The sequence below is a fragment of the Neolamprologus multifasciatus genome, chromosome 23 (assembly GCF_963576455.1).
Source record: "Neolamprologus multifasciatus chromosome 23, fNeoMul1.2, whole genome shotgun sequence".
Taxonomy (NCBI): Eukaryota; Metazoa; Chordata; class Actinopteri; order Cichliformes; family Cichlidae; genus Neolamprologus; species Neolamprologus multifasciatus.
The window spans coordinates 37,520,032-37,534,820 of record NC_140460.1 but is presented as its reverse complement, the minus strand read 5'-3'; the positions used below and the strand labels follow the sequence as shown (position 1 = coordinate 37,534,820).

At 45.1% G+C, this 14,789-nt stretch overlaps 1 protein-coding gene and 1 long non-coding RNA gene across 5 annotated transcripts in view; one reads left to right on the top strand and one right to left on the bottom strand.

Annotated features, from left to right (window-relative positions):
* LOC146492111 (uncharacterized) overlaps positions 1-14,789 on the top strand; it is a 379,576-nt gene that overhangs the window by 33,744 nt on the left and 331,043 nt on the right. The gene's annotated exons all lie outside the window — the stretch shown is intronic.
* Positions 2,759-13,083, bottom strand: zc3h13 (zinc finger CCCH-type containing 13). Of its 4 annotated transcripts, none has more exons than XM_085151832.1 (20): positions 12,885-13,083; positions 12,079-12,255; positions 11,817-11,920; positions 11,597-11,705; positions 11,350-11,461; positions 11,043-11,209; positions 10,747-10,895; positions 10,468-10,668; positions 10,163-10,330; positions 9,690-10,033; positions 9,095-9,553; positions 8,236-8,484; positions 7,671-8,154; positions 7,289-7,485; positions 5,803-7,038; positions 5,038-5,697; positions 4,805-4,948; positions 4,380-4,580; positions 3,426-3,589; positions 2,759-3,322 (listed from the first exon to the last, which is right to left on the bottom strand). In XM_085151832.1, exons 2-20 carry the CDS (start codon positions 12,244-12,246, stop codon positions 3,113-3,115), a joined length of 5,526 nt encoding a protein of 1,841 aa, XP_085007958.1. In that variant the 5' UTR covers positions 12,247-12,255; positions 12,885-13,083; the 3' UTR covers positions 2,759-3,112. The 4 variants fall into 4 exon arrangements, with proteins under 4 accessions (XP_085007958.1, XP_085007957.1, XP_085007955.1 ...); XM_085151831.1 differs by having other exon boundaries at positions 10,163-10,324; positions 11,591-11,705; positions 12,885-13,082; XM_085151829.1 differs by having other exon boundaries at positions 11,591-11,705; positions 12,885-13,080.

Below are 14,789 nucleotides of genomic sequence, written 5' to 3'. Positions count from 1 at the left end.
TCTCTAATACTTTTTCTGTCATCACTTTTGCCGGTAAATTATTATTTCACTCTCAACCTATTTGCACTACTGTTCACGTATGTATTAGCTACCATATAGTATTCCCAAGGTGGCTCAGGAAGTAGAACCGGTGACCGGTCATTGCCTAATTAGAAGGTTGGTGGGTTGATCCCTGGCTGCTCCAGTCTGCATGCTTAAGTGCCTTTGGGCATTGAATTACGGGTTCTTCAAAGTTGAAGTGTGAATTTAACACTGAAAGCACAGGTGTAGAAAATATGTACGTGGATAACTATGACACACTGTGTTAAGTCCTTTCAGTGTTTAGTAGAAACGTGCAAGTATCAGTTGCTTTACCATTAATATTTGTTTGTAATCATACTCCAACTGTTTCTTTCTGTATATATTCCTTGTATGTTGATAATTGATGTTTTAAGTGTATACCTTTCATATAATTTTTGATGTTTGTGACTCTACACCCAGTTGCTGTTTTCATTGCACCAAGCAGAGTGGCATCAGAATTTTCCTCTGTATGAACAAAGATTTTATGGCTTATCTTTGAACGCCATGTTGAAAAAGCTAAAATGCAATTTTAGCATTTAGAATCCAGTTTTTATTAGTCAAAGTTCGATTGTTATTAATAAATACTATCAGCAGTTGAACTGCTGTAGATACCTACAACTCTTCTAACATTTCAGGCATCCTAATTGAAACTTTAGTTAACATCCAAATTCTACTGATATGTCTACTTCTAACTTGTAAGAATCTCAGATATACTAGAAAGGTGAAATTAATTATTAAAATCACAGATGGTGACAAATATATTTAAATAACTTAAAAAATGTATATCTTTGTTTTCAATATACATATTTTAAGTATATACTATATCAAACATGGTGTTATTTTGCACATGTAAAGAAATGTGAAATTAAACAAATTTTTCCACATAATTGAATTAAGAATGGTTGTAATCATTATTTTTTTTTCTACTAAAGGAATTGCTGTGCTTATAATTTAAAGATGTGTGTAATCACACAAAATGTCATGTCTACAAGTAAGAATGTTTTTAACACAATCAAATTTTGACACAAATTTCTACAAAAAATCATTACAAATGACAAAATCACTACTACTCATTCATGCTGATTACATTTTGAAAAGCCATATCATATCTCTGTGAACATCAACTACAGTGTTGTCCTTGTAAAGAGGACAATCATAACCAGAAGGCAAATAAACTTTAATAGTATCATACACTGTTTGTAGTATAAAAATCTTTTCAGGTAATTAAGTCCTGAGTAGTGTATGTTTTTTCAAAGACAGTTTTTTTTTTTTTTTTTTTTCATATTTTCCCGATATTAAGGCTTATCTACTTTTTAGTATGACACTGATAAAATGCTAATGCATTAAAAAAAAAAAAAGAGTAGTCATAAGACTTCCTCTGTAGACACATATGGAGACAAACTCATAAACCTATCACCCATGAAGTGGTGGTATTTATATGCTAAACTCCAGAACTTACCTCAAAAATTTGTTTGCTTGAAGATTTCATCACGTTTGTCCTTATTTGTGAAAATGTCAATATTTATTTTACAGTAAAAAAAAATTACAGCATTAAACCAGATATCATTACTCGAATATTAGAGACAAGGGCAAAAAGTTTGTAAAAATGTTTTCTGTAAAACCAGAGTCATGGTCAAACTGAAATATAATTGGAAACGAAGTTCGATGTCTCTGTGTCGATAAAATCACTGATACTGCTTTTCGGCCACTCCTGTCAGTTCTCGAAACAGACCCACATCGTGAACCACACATTATGTAGCAGATGGTGAATTATTTCCTCAGTGGGATAGGATTTCATGAGGTAGTCCTTTCCTTAGTAAGTGGTCCCAATTTTGGAAACTTTTTATTTACTTTCGGTATTGTGTTATTGCCAATTTCGTTTTGGCAGAAATTTTCAGTGGAAGTCAAAATGTGAAAACTGGGTGTAGGACAGGCGCTGACCCCGAATGGGTGGAGAAGAGGGATCAGATTTCCTGTCATGGAGCTGGATTGGGTGGTGGATCGTGTTGAATCCAGAGCTTTAGGACAAAAGTACTTTGCCCCTTCCTAATCTTTTCAGTCCTTTAAAATTATCCCAGCACACACATAATGCAAATCTTGCGTTTTTTGTTAAGCAACTGTCTCCTGATACAACCACATTTTAAAGGTGCACCTTATCCATCTGTGCAAGACTACCGTGACCTTGTTAAGCCGACTGCATGACAGATTGAAAGTTCAGATTAATGGCTTGTTTTCAGTCATTATTTCCTAAGCAGTACACTGTCTTTTCCTACTGGGAGCGCTTTGGCTCCATCGTGGATGATGTGGGCTCGTGAGAAGAGGGATTCCACTCGTTCATGTTCGTGATCTGCACTCCCTTCAGTTCCTGTAAGAAAGACACTGCCAAACCATTTAAAAGAAACACAAAAAATAAAGCGTGTTTCCACAAACTAAAAGCTTTAACTAATTACATTCAGTGAAGGAATAGCTTGGCAGTGCTTTTTAGTGAGAAATGTTCTTTCAAGTTCCTGCAGGATGTTTCACGGTTGTGAGTCGATAAAATCTGCAGCCAATGCTATAGACTCGCATTCATGTATTATGGTGTAAACAAACAAACAAAAAAAACAGAACAATATTAAGTGTCCCATTATGTCATGGCTGAACAGTCGTTTCATACTAACCAAAAGACCAGTTACAAAAAAAAATAATTAAAAAATAATCAACATCTAACCATTTTAATGCACAGTTGTACTAACCAATGCACAACATAGGAAACAAATCTTTGTCAGGCAGGTGAAACTGATCGTTAGAAATCTGCTCTAAAACACTGTAAATCCACAAAAACATGAAGTCATTTTAGGCGTTTTAGATTTCCCATACATGGATAGTTGCACCCCTCCATAGGCCCCTCTCTATGGAACACATCGTGAAAAACAAATAACTGAACGAGTCCTAACATTGCCGTTTTCCCTCTCGTGACTAAAAAGGCTATGAATGTAACAAAATGAGACAGCGAGTTAGGAGTGAGAGGAAGTAAAGGCCTAGAAGCATTCACCTCTGATGTGTTTTACTCTCAGGACAGACAGACCTCAGGCTGTGCTGTGCTGAGCTTACTACTACCACCACTACCAGCTTCAGTAATTTCAGCTGCTGGTGCCGACCCACTGTCCGACCTTTCCGGGGCCGATGCCTGACCAGCCATGGTCCTTCTGAAGAGACGCATGCTCATCTGCAGGAGTTCATTGTCCACCACAGGTGTGGTGGGGTCATGCTTGGATAGACCCTGAGAAAAAATAGTTAAGAGTTAAGAGATTTAAGCACATTCATTTAAGATTGAGATCAACATATTGTTTATTAATTTAGGTCTGTAACTGGAGAGCACATACCTTTTCGTTTTTCAACAGTTGCCGGCGGATGGCGAAGTCCCTGCGAGCACACAGGGCCTTGCAGCACGGCCCCAGATTTCTCAATAAACCTGCCCTCTCCACCCGCCTGTTCAGAGCTGCCATATTCAAGGCTCCCAGGTCATGCTCAAAGAGCTTGTCAGCATCTACCAAGATGACGACAACAGAGGTTTAATTTGATGGATCAACAGGAATTTAAAAAAAAAAGAAGAGTTCAGCTTCATTTCTTCTGGAAGAGGTTGTGAAACTTTGTAAAAGGAGCCTGATCCGGGTCAAGGAGTCAGACGAGCTCTGATCAACGACACGCTGAACTGTTGGTAGCGCTGCTGTTAGCCAGCATGAGTGAAACTGTCTTTGAAGTGGATGTAACTTTGTTACAGTTAGTGAATAAACTCTCATACAATTTGAAAATGTAACCAAACTGCGAGGTGTAAATTTTAGGCCACTCGAACCTAACATTAGCTGCCACAATGTTCTTGTCATTTAGCCAGCTTATATCAGCTGTCCAGAGACGGAGAGGGTCCCATGTCTAATCTGCTGACAATAACTGCAACAATATCTGGAACACATATGCACATTTAATCACGCTGTCATGTGTTGGACCCCGGCTTCAGTTCGGGAGATGACGCATGAGGAGAGGAGGAAGGGAATGGCAGTTTATTAAGTTGCCGGTGGTGTTATTCATTTCCTCTTTGTTTTGGTTTATTTGGTGACAGGAACCCCTTCTCTTAATGATAAACAGGCATGCCACTTCATATTTTCAGTCTAGAGGTACAGACATGAATTTAAATGTCCCCTCCACAGTATCCAAAAGCCTACGACTTTTCTTCTCTGGCTGATCTCCAACCACATACGTATTCTGCAGAAAATTGTTTTTTCCTTTAATGAGATTTGACTGTTGACTCAATACATCCACTTTCTATGTCCCCAACTCACCTTTGGGATCGTCCAGCTCAGACTTGCACACTTCTTTGACTTGTTCCAGGAGTTCTGGGCCAGCAAGTCTCTTGGATATGCCTGCCCTAAGAAGCACCGCCCCTGGGGTGAAGCGGAGCAAGGCTGCCCCCGCTGCCCGCGGTTCCTGTTTCTGTTTGGGCATCAGGCTGGACCAGTCCACATCTATCACATCCAGAGGACCTGTCGGCACACGACAAAGGCAGAGGCTTCATTTGTTAAAGATCACCGGAGAAAATTTCAACTGAATACTTTGCATTTTCTCAATTTTTATTAATTGTAGAGTTGATGAACTTCAGGCCTGTCAGAATTCAAGACAATCAAATAAAAATAAAGAAATAAAGAGAGGAGAGAAACTGATGACACACTTTCATGTGTGTATATATCACAGAATGTCTTTATTGTACCTGTGATTTTCTCTTCTTCTTGCTGATCTTCTTTTTTCTGGCTGTCAGCCAGAATTTCATCCAGCTCATCATCGCTGATCGGTTCGTACTCCTCGCCAACAGATGCCATAGACTGGACATCGTCTTCCTTCCCGTCATCGTCTCCTAAAACCACCACACACAGTTTTCTTAAAATCCTTGTAGGAAAAACAAGAAATGAAAACAAACATTTATGCACGTTTTTATCTTCTTACCGTCGATGCTGTCTGCCTTCTCCACCTCCCGTTGATCTCCAGTTAGATGGGGACTGTTGCTCGGTTTCTCGGGCTCTGGAGGACTGAAAGCTTCTCTGGGCAGCATAGGCTCGTAATCCATCCTGTCTTGTCTCATCATGTCTCCTCGCAACTCTCCTCTGATGTCCCCTCGTACTGGAGCCCTGGGGTCCCCGTGCGGCGTGATATCCATCATCATCAACCTTTCCCTCTCTCGGTCAACACCTCGGTCACCTCGACTGTCTCTCTCCCGTTCTCTCTCCCTTTCCCGTTCGTGCTGCTGGATGAGTCCTTCGGGGAGTAAGCGTTCCCTGTCCCGTATGTCCCGCTCCCTAAGGAGAGGTTCGCGACCAGGACGCATCAGCAGGGGCTCCCGCCCCCGGCTTGGCCATTCAGGCTCCCATTCTCTTGATGGTGGTTGTTGTAGTTGCTGTTGAAGAAGCAGAGGCTGCTGCTGTTGCTGCTGAGGTCGGAGGTCCTTGCGTTCTCTCTCCCTCTCTCTTTCCCTCTCCCGTTCAAATGGCTCCCTTTCCCTTTCTCGTTCTCGACTGTCGTAGGAGCCGGCACGGGACCTGGACCTGGCCTGCCTCTCAGAATCAGGAGAGCTGCGTCGGGAGCTGTGGCTGCGAGAATCCTGCCGGTCTAAATTCAAAAATAAATCAATAAATAAATCAACATAGGTCAAATTGTGATCCTGGTAGTACAGGATGTTCTGTGTCACGTTCAGGATTCAGGTGAGGCTTTTACCTGATGAGGTGCTACGGCTGGGCTCTCCTCTCCTCAGCTGATCAATCCGGGACTTCCTCTCAGAGCACGGAGGGTCATTCGCCGCCGGCCTCTCGCGGTCTCGCTCCCTCTCCCGTTCTCTCTCTCGCTCCCGCTCTCTTTCCCGGTCCCGAGAGTTGGCGCCTTGAAGTATGCCCCGGCGCGATCGTGGGCCCTGGGGATCTTCTCTGTGGGCTGACTCGTTAGAGGGTGAACGCAGGCGTCGAGACGATGTCCGACTCTGGTTGCTCCCCATGCTGCTGCTGCGCGTCTGCTCTGGTGGGGGTTTGCGGAGCAGCGGTTGGGACATCAGAGGCTGCGGAGGCAAAGTCTGCAGCAGCATTGGAGGATCCTGGGAGAGCAGAGGTGCAATGGGTGGTGGATTACCCCGGCCCATCCTGGGGCCTCCACCTCTCCTGAGAGGTTCAGCAGGAGCCCTATCAGCAGAAACCAAAGGAGCAAGTGTTTCCAGCGAGCCTCCCCGGTCTGTCACCTCCTCATCTGACCAGTCACTGAAATTGTCCATTTTGGAGAGAGGAGAGCGCTCTGTATTCCCTCCAGCGCCTCGCTGATCAGGTCTCATTGAGGGCGGCGGTGTCCGAGGACCCCTCTTCCTCTTACTGTGTGGCAGGTAGGTTGAAGTTTCCTCCTCGGATGCTTCAGACTCCGCCCCTCGCGATCGCTTCCTCTTTCGCTCTAGAGCTTTCTTCTTTGCCCCTTTCCTGGGAGAATGTAAGGGTGGAGGCACGTCCGCAGAAGCCCCAGATGGGGGCTCGGGGTTGAATCGGTCCCCTGCAGCAGCCAGGGCGCTGCCAGCGACAGTCTCTTCGTCTTTGCGACCCTTCTTCAAGCCCTTTCTCTGTGACTTTGTCTTCTTTTTCCCCTCCTCATGCAACTGGGAACCACTGGTCTCTCTGTCTTCAGTGGCAGTGGCAAGGGGTAGATGCGGAGGCGGTGTAGGATCTCTGCCTCTGGTACGCAAGTCAGAAGGCGCGTCTGAGAGGTGCTCTCCACGCCTGTCGGCCCCTCTGCTTCGTTCCCCACGAGGCTCCAGGTCCTCATGGCGACCGCGTGCTTCCCTTTTGTCCCCGACTACCCTGCGGTCCTCATCCTTCCAGTGAGTGGGCTTGTCATCGGATGCGGCAGTTCTCGGCGGCGATCGTAACAGCGCCTCCTGGGGCCGTACCACCTGGCTCAGCAGACGATGCTTGTCCCCATCTGTGTGTCACATAAACACGTTCAGCACTTTTAAAGCATTGGAGTCAAGTACAGAAGTTTTTCCTTGGAGGTATCGGCTGAAAATGCATTTCAGCCGATATTTATACACATTTATACACATTTTACAAAGACAAATGAAACTTCAAAGTGTTTACACAGAGCACACACGTTTACAGAAGGATGTGTATCATGAGAAAAGTGCAACCCCCATTAAAATATAAGTGTGTCCTTTCAAAAAGAATTTCCCTACTGTCAGATGGAGGCAGACACACTGGGCTGGGGAGGAGGGGCTGAGGGTGGAGCTTGGCCTGCCCTCGGCCAATCGGGCGCTCACTTTTATCTTCGGCACTATTGTAGTCGTCGCTGTCTGCTGGACTGAGGTCCAGTGTCGTTCGCTTAGGAGAGGATCGGGGACTCTGGCTGCTATCCATCCTGGGCCTCTTACGACTAGAAGGAGACATTATAATAAACGCAGGTCAGTATTTGGAGATTAGCACGATAACGGCTAAATAAAACTAAATCCGAACATTCAGGAAACTTTACTTTGTAAATAATTGCTGGATTATGTGCGGATGACTATTTATTTCATGTAGAAAGTCGCACAAATACACGGATTAAAAACTGACACATGCCTCAACTTGCGATCGTCCCGGCTGTCTCGAACCGGCCGTTCATCCCTGGCGTCGTCTCTCCTCTCTCGCCTCTCCTCCCTTCCCCTCTCTCGGGCCTCCCATTCCCGCAGTCTCTCCCGCTCGCGCTGTTCTCTCTCCCGTTCCCTCTCTTTCCTCTCCCTCTCTCTCTCCCGCTCCTCGCGCTCCCTTTCCCTCTCTCGCTCTCGCTCCCTCTCCCTTTCTCGCTCTCGTTCTCTCTCCCTGGCCCGCTCCCGCTCCCTCTCCGCCTCCCTCTCCTTCTCCCGTTCCTTTTCCCTCTCTCTCTCCCGCTCTCTCTCCTTCTCTTTCTCTCTCTCCCGCTCCCTCTCTCGCTCCCTCTCCCGTTCGCGAGTCCTGTCGTCTCTCCTGTCTTCAGCTCTCTCAGTCCTGCGCTCGTCCCTCCTCTCGTCCCTCTCAGACTCCTCCAGCCTCCCCTGGTGTCTGCTTGGAGAAGCTGCCCTTTGGTCTGTTAAACAGAGAAACCAGCCATGAATAGCTACACACTCACTTTAACGAAGGAAATCACGTGCGGGCTTCTAATCCTCACCTCTTTCTCGGTTGTCTCTGCGATCCCGCTCTCCGTGTCCTCCTCTCCTGTCGTACGAGGGGTCTCTGGTCGGCTCCCCTCTTCTCTCACACTCGTAGCGATCTCGGTCCTGCACCCTGTCAGAGCTTCTTTCATTGGCACTGCGATCTGTGCTCCTCTCCACACTCCGTTCACGAACGGCACTGCTCCGCGATTCCCAGTTGTCATGGCTGCTTTCCAGTTGGGAACCCCGGGAGTTTCTGTTGGAGCCTAACAGAAGGAAAAATGAGAAAATGGGTTGACATATATTTCAAGACAGTCACCCAAAAAGACTAAAAGGGAAAACAATTACCATCAAATTTGGGATACAGTGAAGATTTGAGCTAGCATTTCTGCTTTTCCTTTGCGTAAAAAAGATTTCTGCAGATCCTTTCCAGGTCTCGCAAAATCGCTAGCCCGACGTCCCGGAGCTAGCGATATCCCGCCCGTCGGGCTATATGATAACCTGACGGGTGGGGCTGAGATAGATTTTGGTCGCCCAACCGGAGATATCGCTAGCTCCGGGACGTCGGGCTAGCGATTTTGCGAGCCCTGCTCAATCTTTTATTGATCATGGGAAGCAGAAATCTCCAGTCTTTTACTCTGGAAATTTTGAGCAATTTATCACGCAGTCTTTTTACCAGCAGAGCAATCAGCCAATCATCTTTTCCCTCTCAATTATTTTGTTAATTTCCCTCATTAGATATGAGATGTTCCAGCAGCTTATTATCAAAATGTCTCGTCTTTTGTTGCCGCACACACACTCTCAAAACTCACAGCAGTATTTTAAATTCATACTTTAAAAATAGTGAAAATAATCACTTTGCTTTTATTTACTTGCCTTTCTCAGGTATGTCATTAGCGCGTCCTCTACCTCGGCCATTCCTATCAGCTCTGTCCGTCCTGCTCTCAGTCCTTGCTTCTCCTCTGCCTCCATCGTCACGTCCATGCCCTCTCCCGTAGCTCCTGTCATCCTGAGTCAGGTCCTCCTTCCTGTGTGCATCAATCCTCTCCCTCTCTCTGTCTCTTTCCTTTTCTCGCTCCCTCTCCTTTTCCCGGTCCTTCTCTCGCTCCCGTTCGCGGTCTCGACTGGAGCAGGTCTCCACCCTGCTCTCTCTCAAGTCCTTCACGTCCCTGCTATCACGAGAATCTCGAGTTGGTTCCCTTCCTCGGTCACGAGCGTCCCGTCGGTCACGAGCATCTCGGGCGTCCCGGTCGTCACGGGGGTCCCGGGAGATCTGTTCAGAGTCATAGTCCCGGTCATCACGGATGCTGTCCTTCTCTCGTTTGCTGTGACTATCTGTGTGGAGAAAAGACAAACAGCTTAATAGCAGATAAATGTACATTTTTTTAATTGACAGCCTATATTTTAAAGCAAGGCTCCAATCAGCCAACAGACTGAGAAATAGAAATCCAGTAATGGAAGATGAAGATACCATCTCTGCGCTCATGTCTGCGGTCCTGGATGGGAGGACTCCTCTCTCTGTCGCCACGACTCCTCTCGCGGCCCCTGGAGTGGCGCCGGCTGGGGCTCAACCTGTCAGACCGCCGATGGGGTGACGAGGTGTCATGAGAAGCGGGAGGCGAACGAGAGCGCCGGGAGCTCTGAGGTGAGGAGGCGGAGGCCTGAGCGGTGGCGCTTCTGTGGTAGATGGGGGAAGAAGAACGACGGCGTCGAGGAGAGGGAGAGTGCCGCTGGGCAGAGGAACCGGAGTGGGACGAAGGCGAGCGGTGACGGGGAGGAGTGGGGCTGCGTTGGTGCCGTGGAGGAGAAGGAGACCTGCAGTGACAAAAGGTTATTTCCTCTTGGCTGTCATGACCAAATATTTACCCAAGTGTGAAGAAAGAAGTGCAGGTGAGTGATCCTGCAACGTCTACAGCCCTGGAAAAAAGGTTTCTGTGTGCTCACCTGTGAGGAGGGGATGCCAAGATAGAAGCCTTATGGGAGGAAGCTTTAGGGGAGGTAGATTTCTTCCTGGCTGAGGGCGACGCACCCCTGGAGGGAGATGACACGCTACCAGAACGCTCCTCTGATGTCACAGACCTCTTGGCCTTGTGCGAACTGTCTGATCTGTCCCTTCAAACAAAAAGTTGACATTATAAAGAGCGAGCACTGGAAGTTGAAAAAGATAACTCAGGATAACTGTGAATATGACTCAACGAATTAAAAACATACACGCTGCAGGATGCACATGCACTAAATCCCCACTTTACCTGCGTTTTTCCTTCTTCTCTTTGTGTTTTTCGGCATCTCGTCCACGATCTTTACCCTCCTTCTGCTTCTCGTCAGACTTCTCCTTATTTTTGTGCTTGCCTTTGTGTTTTTTCCCGACCACGGGCAGGTCCAGAGGGACCGGTGGAGGGGGACTGGGGGTACGGGGCCCTTTCTTCTTGCTGTGGCTTCCTTTCGAAGACCTGGTTAAAGAATGATGAAAGATATTTATCAGAACCTCATCAAATCTGTAGGTCTCATATTTTGTTTTTCTTCCCTACCTGGTAGTTTCTAAAACAGGTGAGGATACTGATGCCTTCTTTTCTTTCTTCCCCGAGCCCAGCCCTTTGTTTCCCCGTTTATGTTTTGGCGAGCCACTGGACTTTCTGGATGAGGGTGAATCTTTGGAGCTTAACTGCTCAGGGGAAGCCTGAAGGACAAATGTGACAGATCGAGCTAAAATTCAGATGACAACCACCCTTGCAGACAGCTACTTCAACGGAGGAAGTGAGCTGTGCTAATACTTTTGAAATCCAGAGGTCACGTATTGAAATAATCAAAGCATCTCATCGCTTACCTTTGGCAAGGCTGTGGTTCTGGCTTTCATCGGAGTTTCGTCTTTCTTGATGACAATTTCTTCTCTCTTCTCCAAGTTTTCCTGCTCTAATTTCATTAGTTCACGCTGAATCTTTTGACGCTTCATCTCTAGGGATAGCTCATAGTCGTAATCACCGATATCAGAGTCTGAAAATTAATGGAAACCCCCCCAAAACAAAACAGTAAAATTGGAATGAGAAGAGAGTTTCAATCCACAACATCAAAATGGTATTTACAAATAAATGTGTCAAATTCCCTTTAAACGTCATCAAAACAAAACACCGAACCTTCACGATTGGTTTCCCACTCTGTGGGTTCTTCTTCACTGCCTGGGGTACGCTCCTTTGTTATCTTTATATCCTCCTTCTCTCTGTGTCGGCCTCTGGAGGACTCTCTCTGCTACAGTAGCACACACAAACAAACCGTTGTGCACCATGTACTAAAATTTCCAAAATGTATTCAAATCAAAACTAGATTCTTCATTCAGAAATCTGTTGTTATCAAAGACCAAAAGAGCAGAGGACTCACTCTTACTGTGGGGGACGAGGGCTCATCTAGGTCTCGTTTCAGGTTTTCTGCTTCAACATCCTGTCTTTTATTTTTCATCCTCTCCCGCAGATCACCTGTGGGCCTCTCGGTTGACCTGTTTCATTAACGCAGAGATTAGAAAAACACATGCACAAAGGTCGATTTGATTTTAAAAGCAACACTCATGCAACACTCGACACAAATTCAATAACCGCAGTCATCTTACCGGCTAAAGCTAAATCCTTTGCCTCGTGGCTGAGTTCCATGTGTGTAGCGACAAGTGTTGCCGTAACTGCAATTCCCAGTCTTCAGCCAATTTCTACAGTGACTCTAAAAAAAAAAGAAAAGCAACAACAAAAAAACAAAATACAGATGAGCCAGGCCAAAGAAGAAACAAAGCACTGTGCCATATTCATTCAAAGACACAGAGACTTGGAGATTTCCCCCTGGAGGGGGAAAACCCTCTCTGACCTCCGGGTTATACATACATCAGCAGCATTACTCCCAGTGCTGGGTCCAAGCCTTTCAAACACACTTGGCCTGCGGGACGGAGCAGCGGGGTTGGTGCTGCTGCTGGTTGTGGTGCTGCTGCTGCTGCTGCTGTCAGATATGGTTTTTGAATTTTCCACTGTTACCTTCCGCCTGATCTTGGACATTCTGCAGGACTGCAAATATGACAAACAACGCTCAGTGAACTCTCTTTAATCATCTGCATGTTTACAACTTGGCACTTGACTTCAAAAAATGACTTCAAAACAAAACAAAAAAAACAAAGCAAGTCTGGCAGGAAACTTCCTTTGCAGTGCGATTCCCTCAAACTCCCTGAATTAATTCATTCCCTACAACCGATCTTAAACTGCAACCGAAAACCCATTTCGCACTGTTACTGTTGCAACCGTTTGATAATCACATGGCCTTCCCGGATGCTTTAGTACTCCTGTGCATAATGGAGCATCCAAAACATAAACACATGCAAATATCTGCCGTCAGTGCAGCTGCTCTGCGCTAACTTATAGCGAGCAACAACGCATGCTACCTTAGCTGAAGCTGAAGTTCCCCGTTAACTACAAGAACTGAGTTCTGTTTACCATCTTTAACTAACCAGGATGCTTCTGAAATTCAAAAAGCGTCGTAGATTAACAGTAATTATTCTGCATATCTCATACGAGAATAAAACAAGCGAATGCAGGCTAATGCTAAAGTTAACTGTGTCATGTTTTATCTCAGCGCGGGGCCTATCTTAGCCTGCTCCAGTAGCCTGCATGCTAATCTGTAAATGAAAACACGGTCTCACCCAAGATATTTTTTCGGTGTCACACCTACTTTAATCAGGCTGGCGGATTTAGCACTTGTAAAAAAAATTACAAGGCTTATTCTTTAAAAGCAAAGGCAGAAACTGCCCTGGGTGCCTTCATATTGGCGGAGAGTGCGCGTCATAGGTCCTTCTTCTTTTGTGGTTTGTGAATGAGGAACTCGACCTCCGCGGCGATGCATTACCGCCACCGCCTGTTCATGTGTACAGCTTTTAATTATATTTTCCCCAGTTCAGCTGCGGTGGCTTACACACATACACACAAGATATAAATCTTGAAAGATGGCCCCTTGAGACCTAGCTAGCTAAGATTAGAACTCGGCTGCCGGGAAAACTTGTTTTGTAAATGTAGCAGAAAAAACATTATATTTCAATACTGGCTTATTGACGCCGAAGCTTTTCAACACAGTCATCTCTGGTGACACCTGGTGGCCAAAAATATGAAGAACAGCTTGAATTTACAAATGAAAGTGTACTGCTTCATTATGACTGCCTACTCTACAGAGTGGAGTTCACAATTCTGTCTGATATTGGTCCACCTTGTGTTGCTTTGAACATGTATTTTTTGGGTGAAAAAATGATGTCTATTTTTTTAATAAATAAATTTGATCAATAAACTTTCCTTATTTAAGCATGTGTCACGGTGTGGTCTTTCTTTGCTTGTAACTTCTTGATGTTTGTAAATACAATAGATGAAAAATAGATATAATATACATATAATAATGTATAACATATTAAGGAGTATGCTTCTGCTGTGAGGTCCTGCTTCCATGTACTTATGCAATTAATCACTGGACAGCTGGCCAGGTAGGTTTATAAATAATATTATATTAGGCCTTTTTTCTTATACATATTTTTGACCTGGGAGTAGAATTGATTGTGAACTGGAAAGGGAAAATGTTTATGAACTTGTAAAGTAAAAACATGATGCATTTAAGGTTATCCTGTTTGGTTTTTATTTAGAAAGAGAATTTGTTCCACTGTGCGATGGTCGAGTCTGTTTCTTTTCTTGGAGATAATTTCTCCTGCCTTAGAGAAAATCCTCTAAAATGGACCAGACTGAGCAATGGAAGTTGGTAGAGATGCAGGGTCCCACAGACTATCACCAAAAAAGAATAAACAAATTAAATTGCTGCACATTTTGTAGAATAACATTTTAAGATTATTTAAAAAATAAAATAATGTAATGATATGTTTATTATGAAAAGCTGATGTTTTGTTAAGACATTTTCAGATAAAATAAGTACACCCAGAACAAAGGCAAACAACAAGAACAGAAAGCTGGCCAACTGACCCGATTGGCCAAAATCAACTCAAAATGCTCTCACATGACAGAACCTCCTCTCTTCCTGGCTGGCTCCATATCTCTCAATAGAATGATCAGCGGTTTGCTATCTCTCACCATCAAAACACTCCACAAATCCTGCAAATGATTCACTTCCTTAGGAACCATTGAATCAGGTACCGAAGCAGTTACCTTGTAAATCAGGGGTGGGCAATCTCAGTCCACGAGGGCCGGTGTCCCTGCAGGTTTTAGATCTCACCTTGGGTCAACACACCTGAATCACATGATTAGTTCATTACCAGGCCTCTGGAGAACTTCAGGACATGTTGAGGAGCTAATTTAGCCATTTAAATCAGCTGTGTTGGTTCAAGAACACATCTAAAACCTGCAGGGACACCGGCCCTCGTGGACTGAGATTGCCCACCCCTGTTCTAAATGAAGCTTTGGACGTCACTGATTACGTGACTGTGGCTAAACGAATCAAGTCTCGACACAGTGCTTCTGAAGCATTGTGTTACAGACCTCCTACTACAATCCTTCTTCCCATCATTAAGCATTAAACAGCCAAAGAACTACAAGGGAAATGAACACGGTCGGCAGCT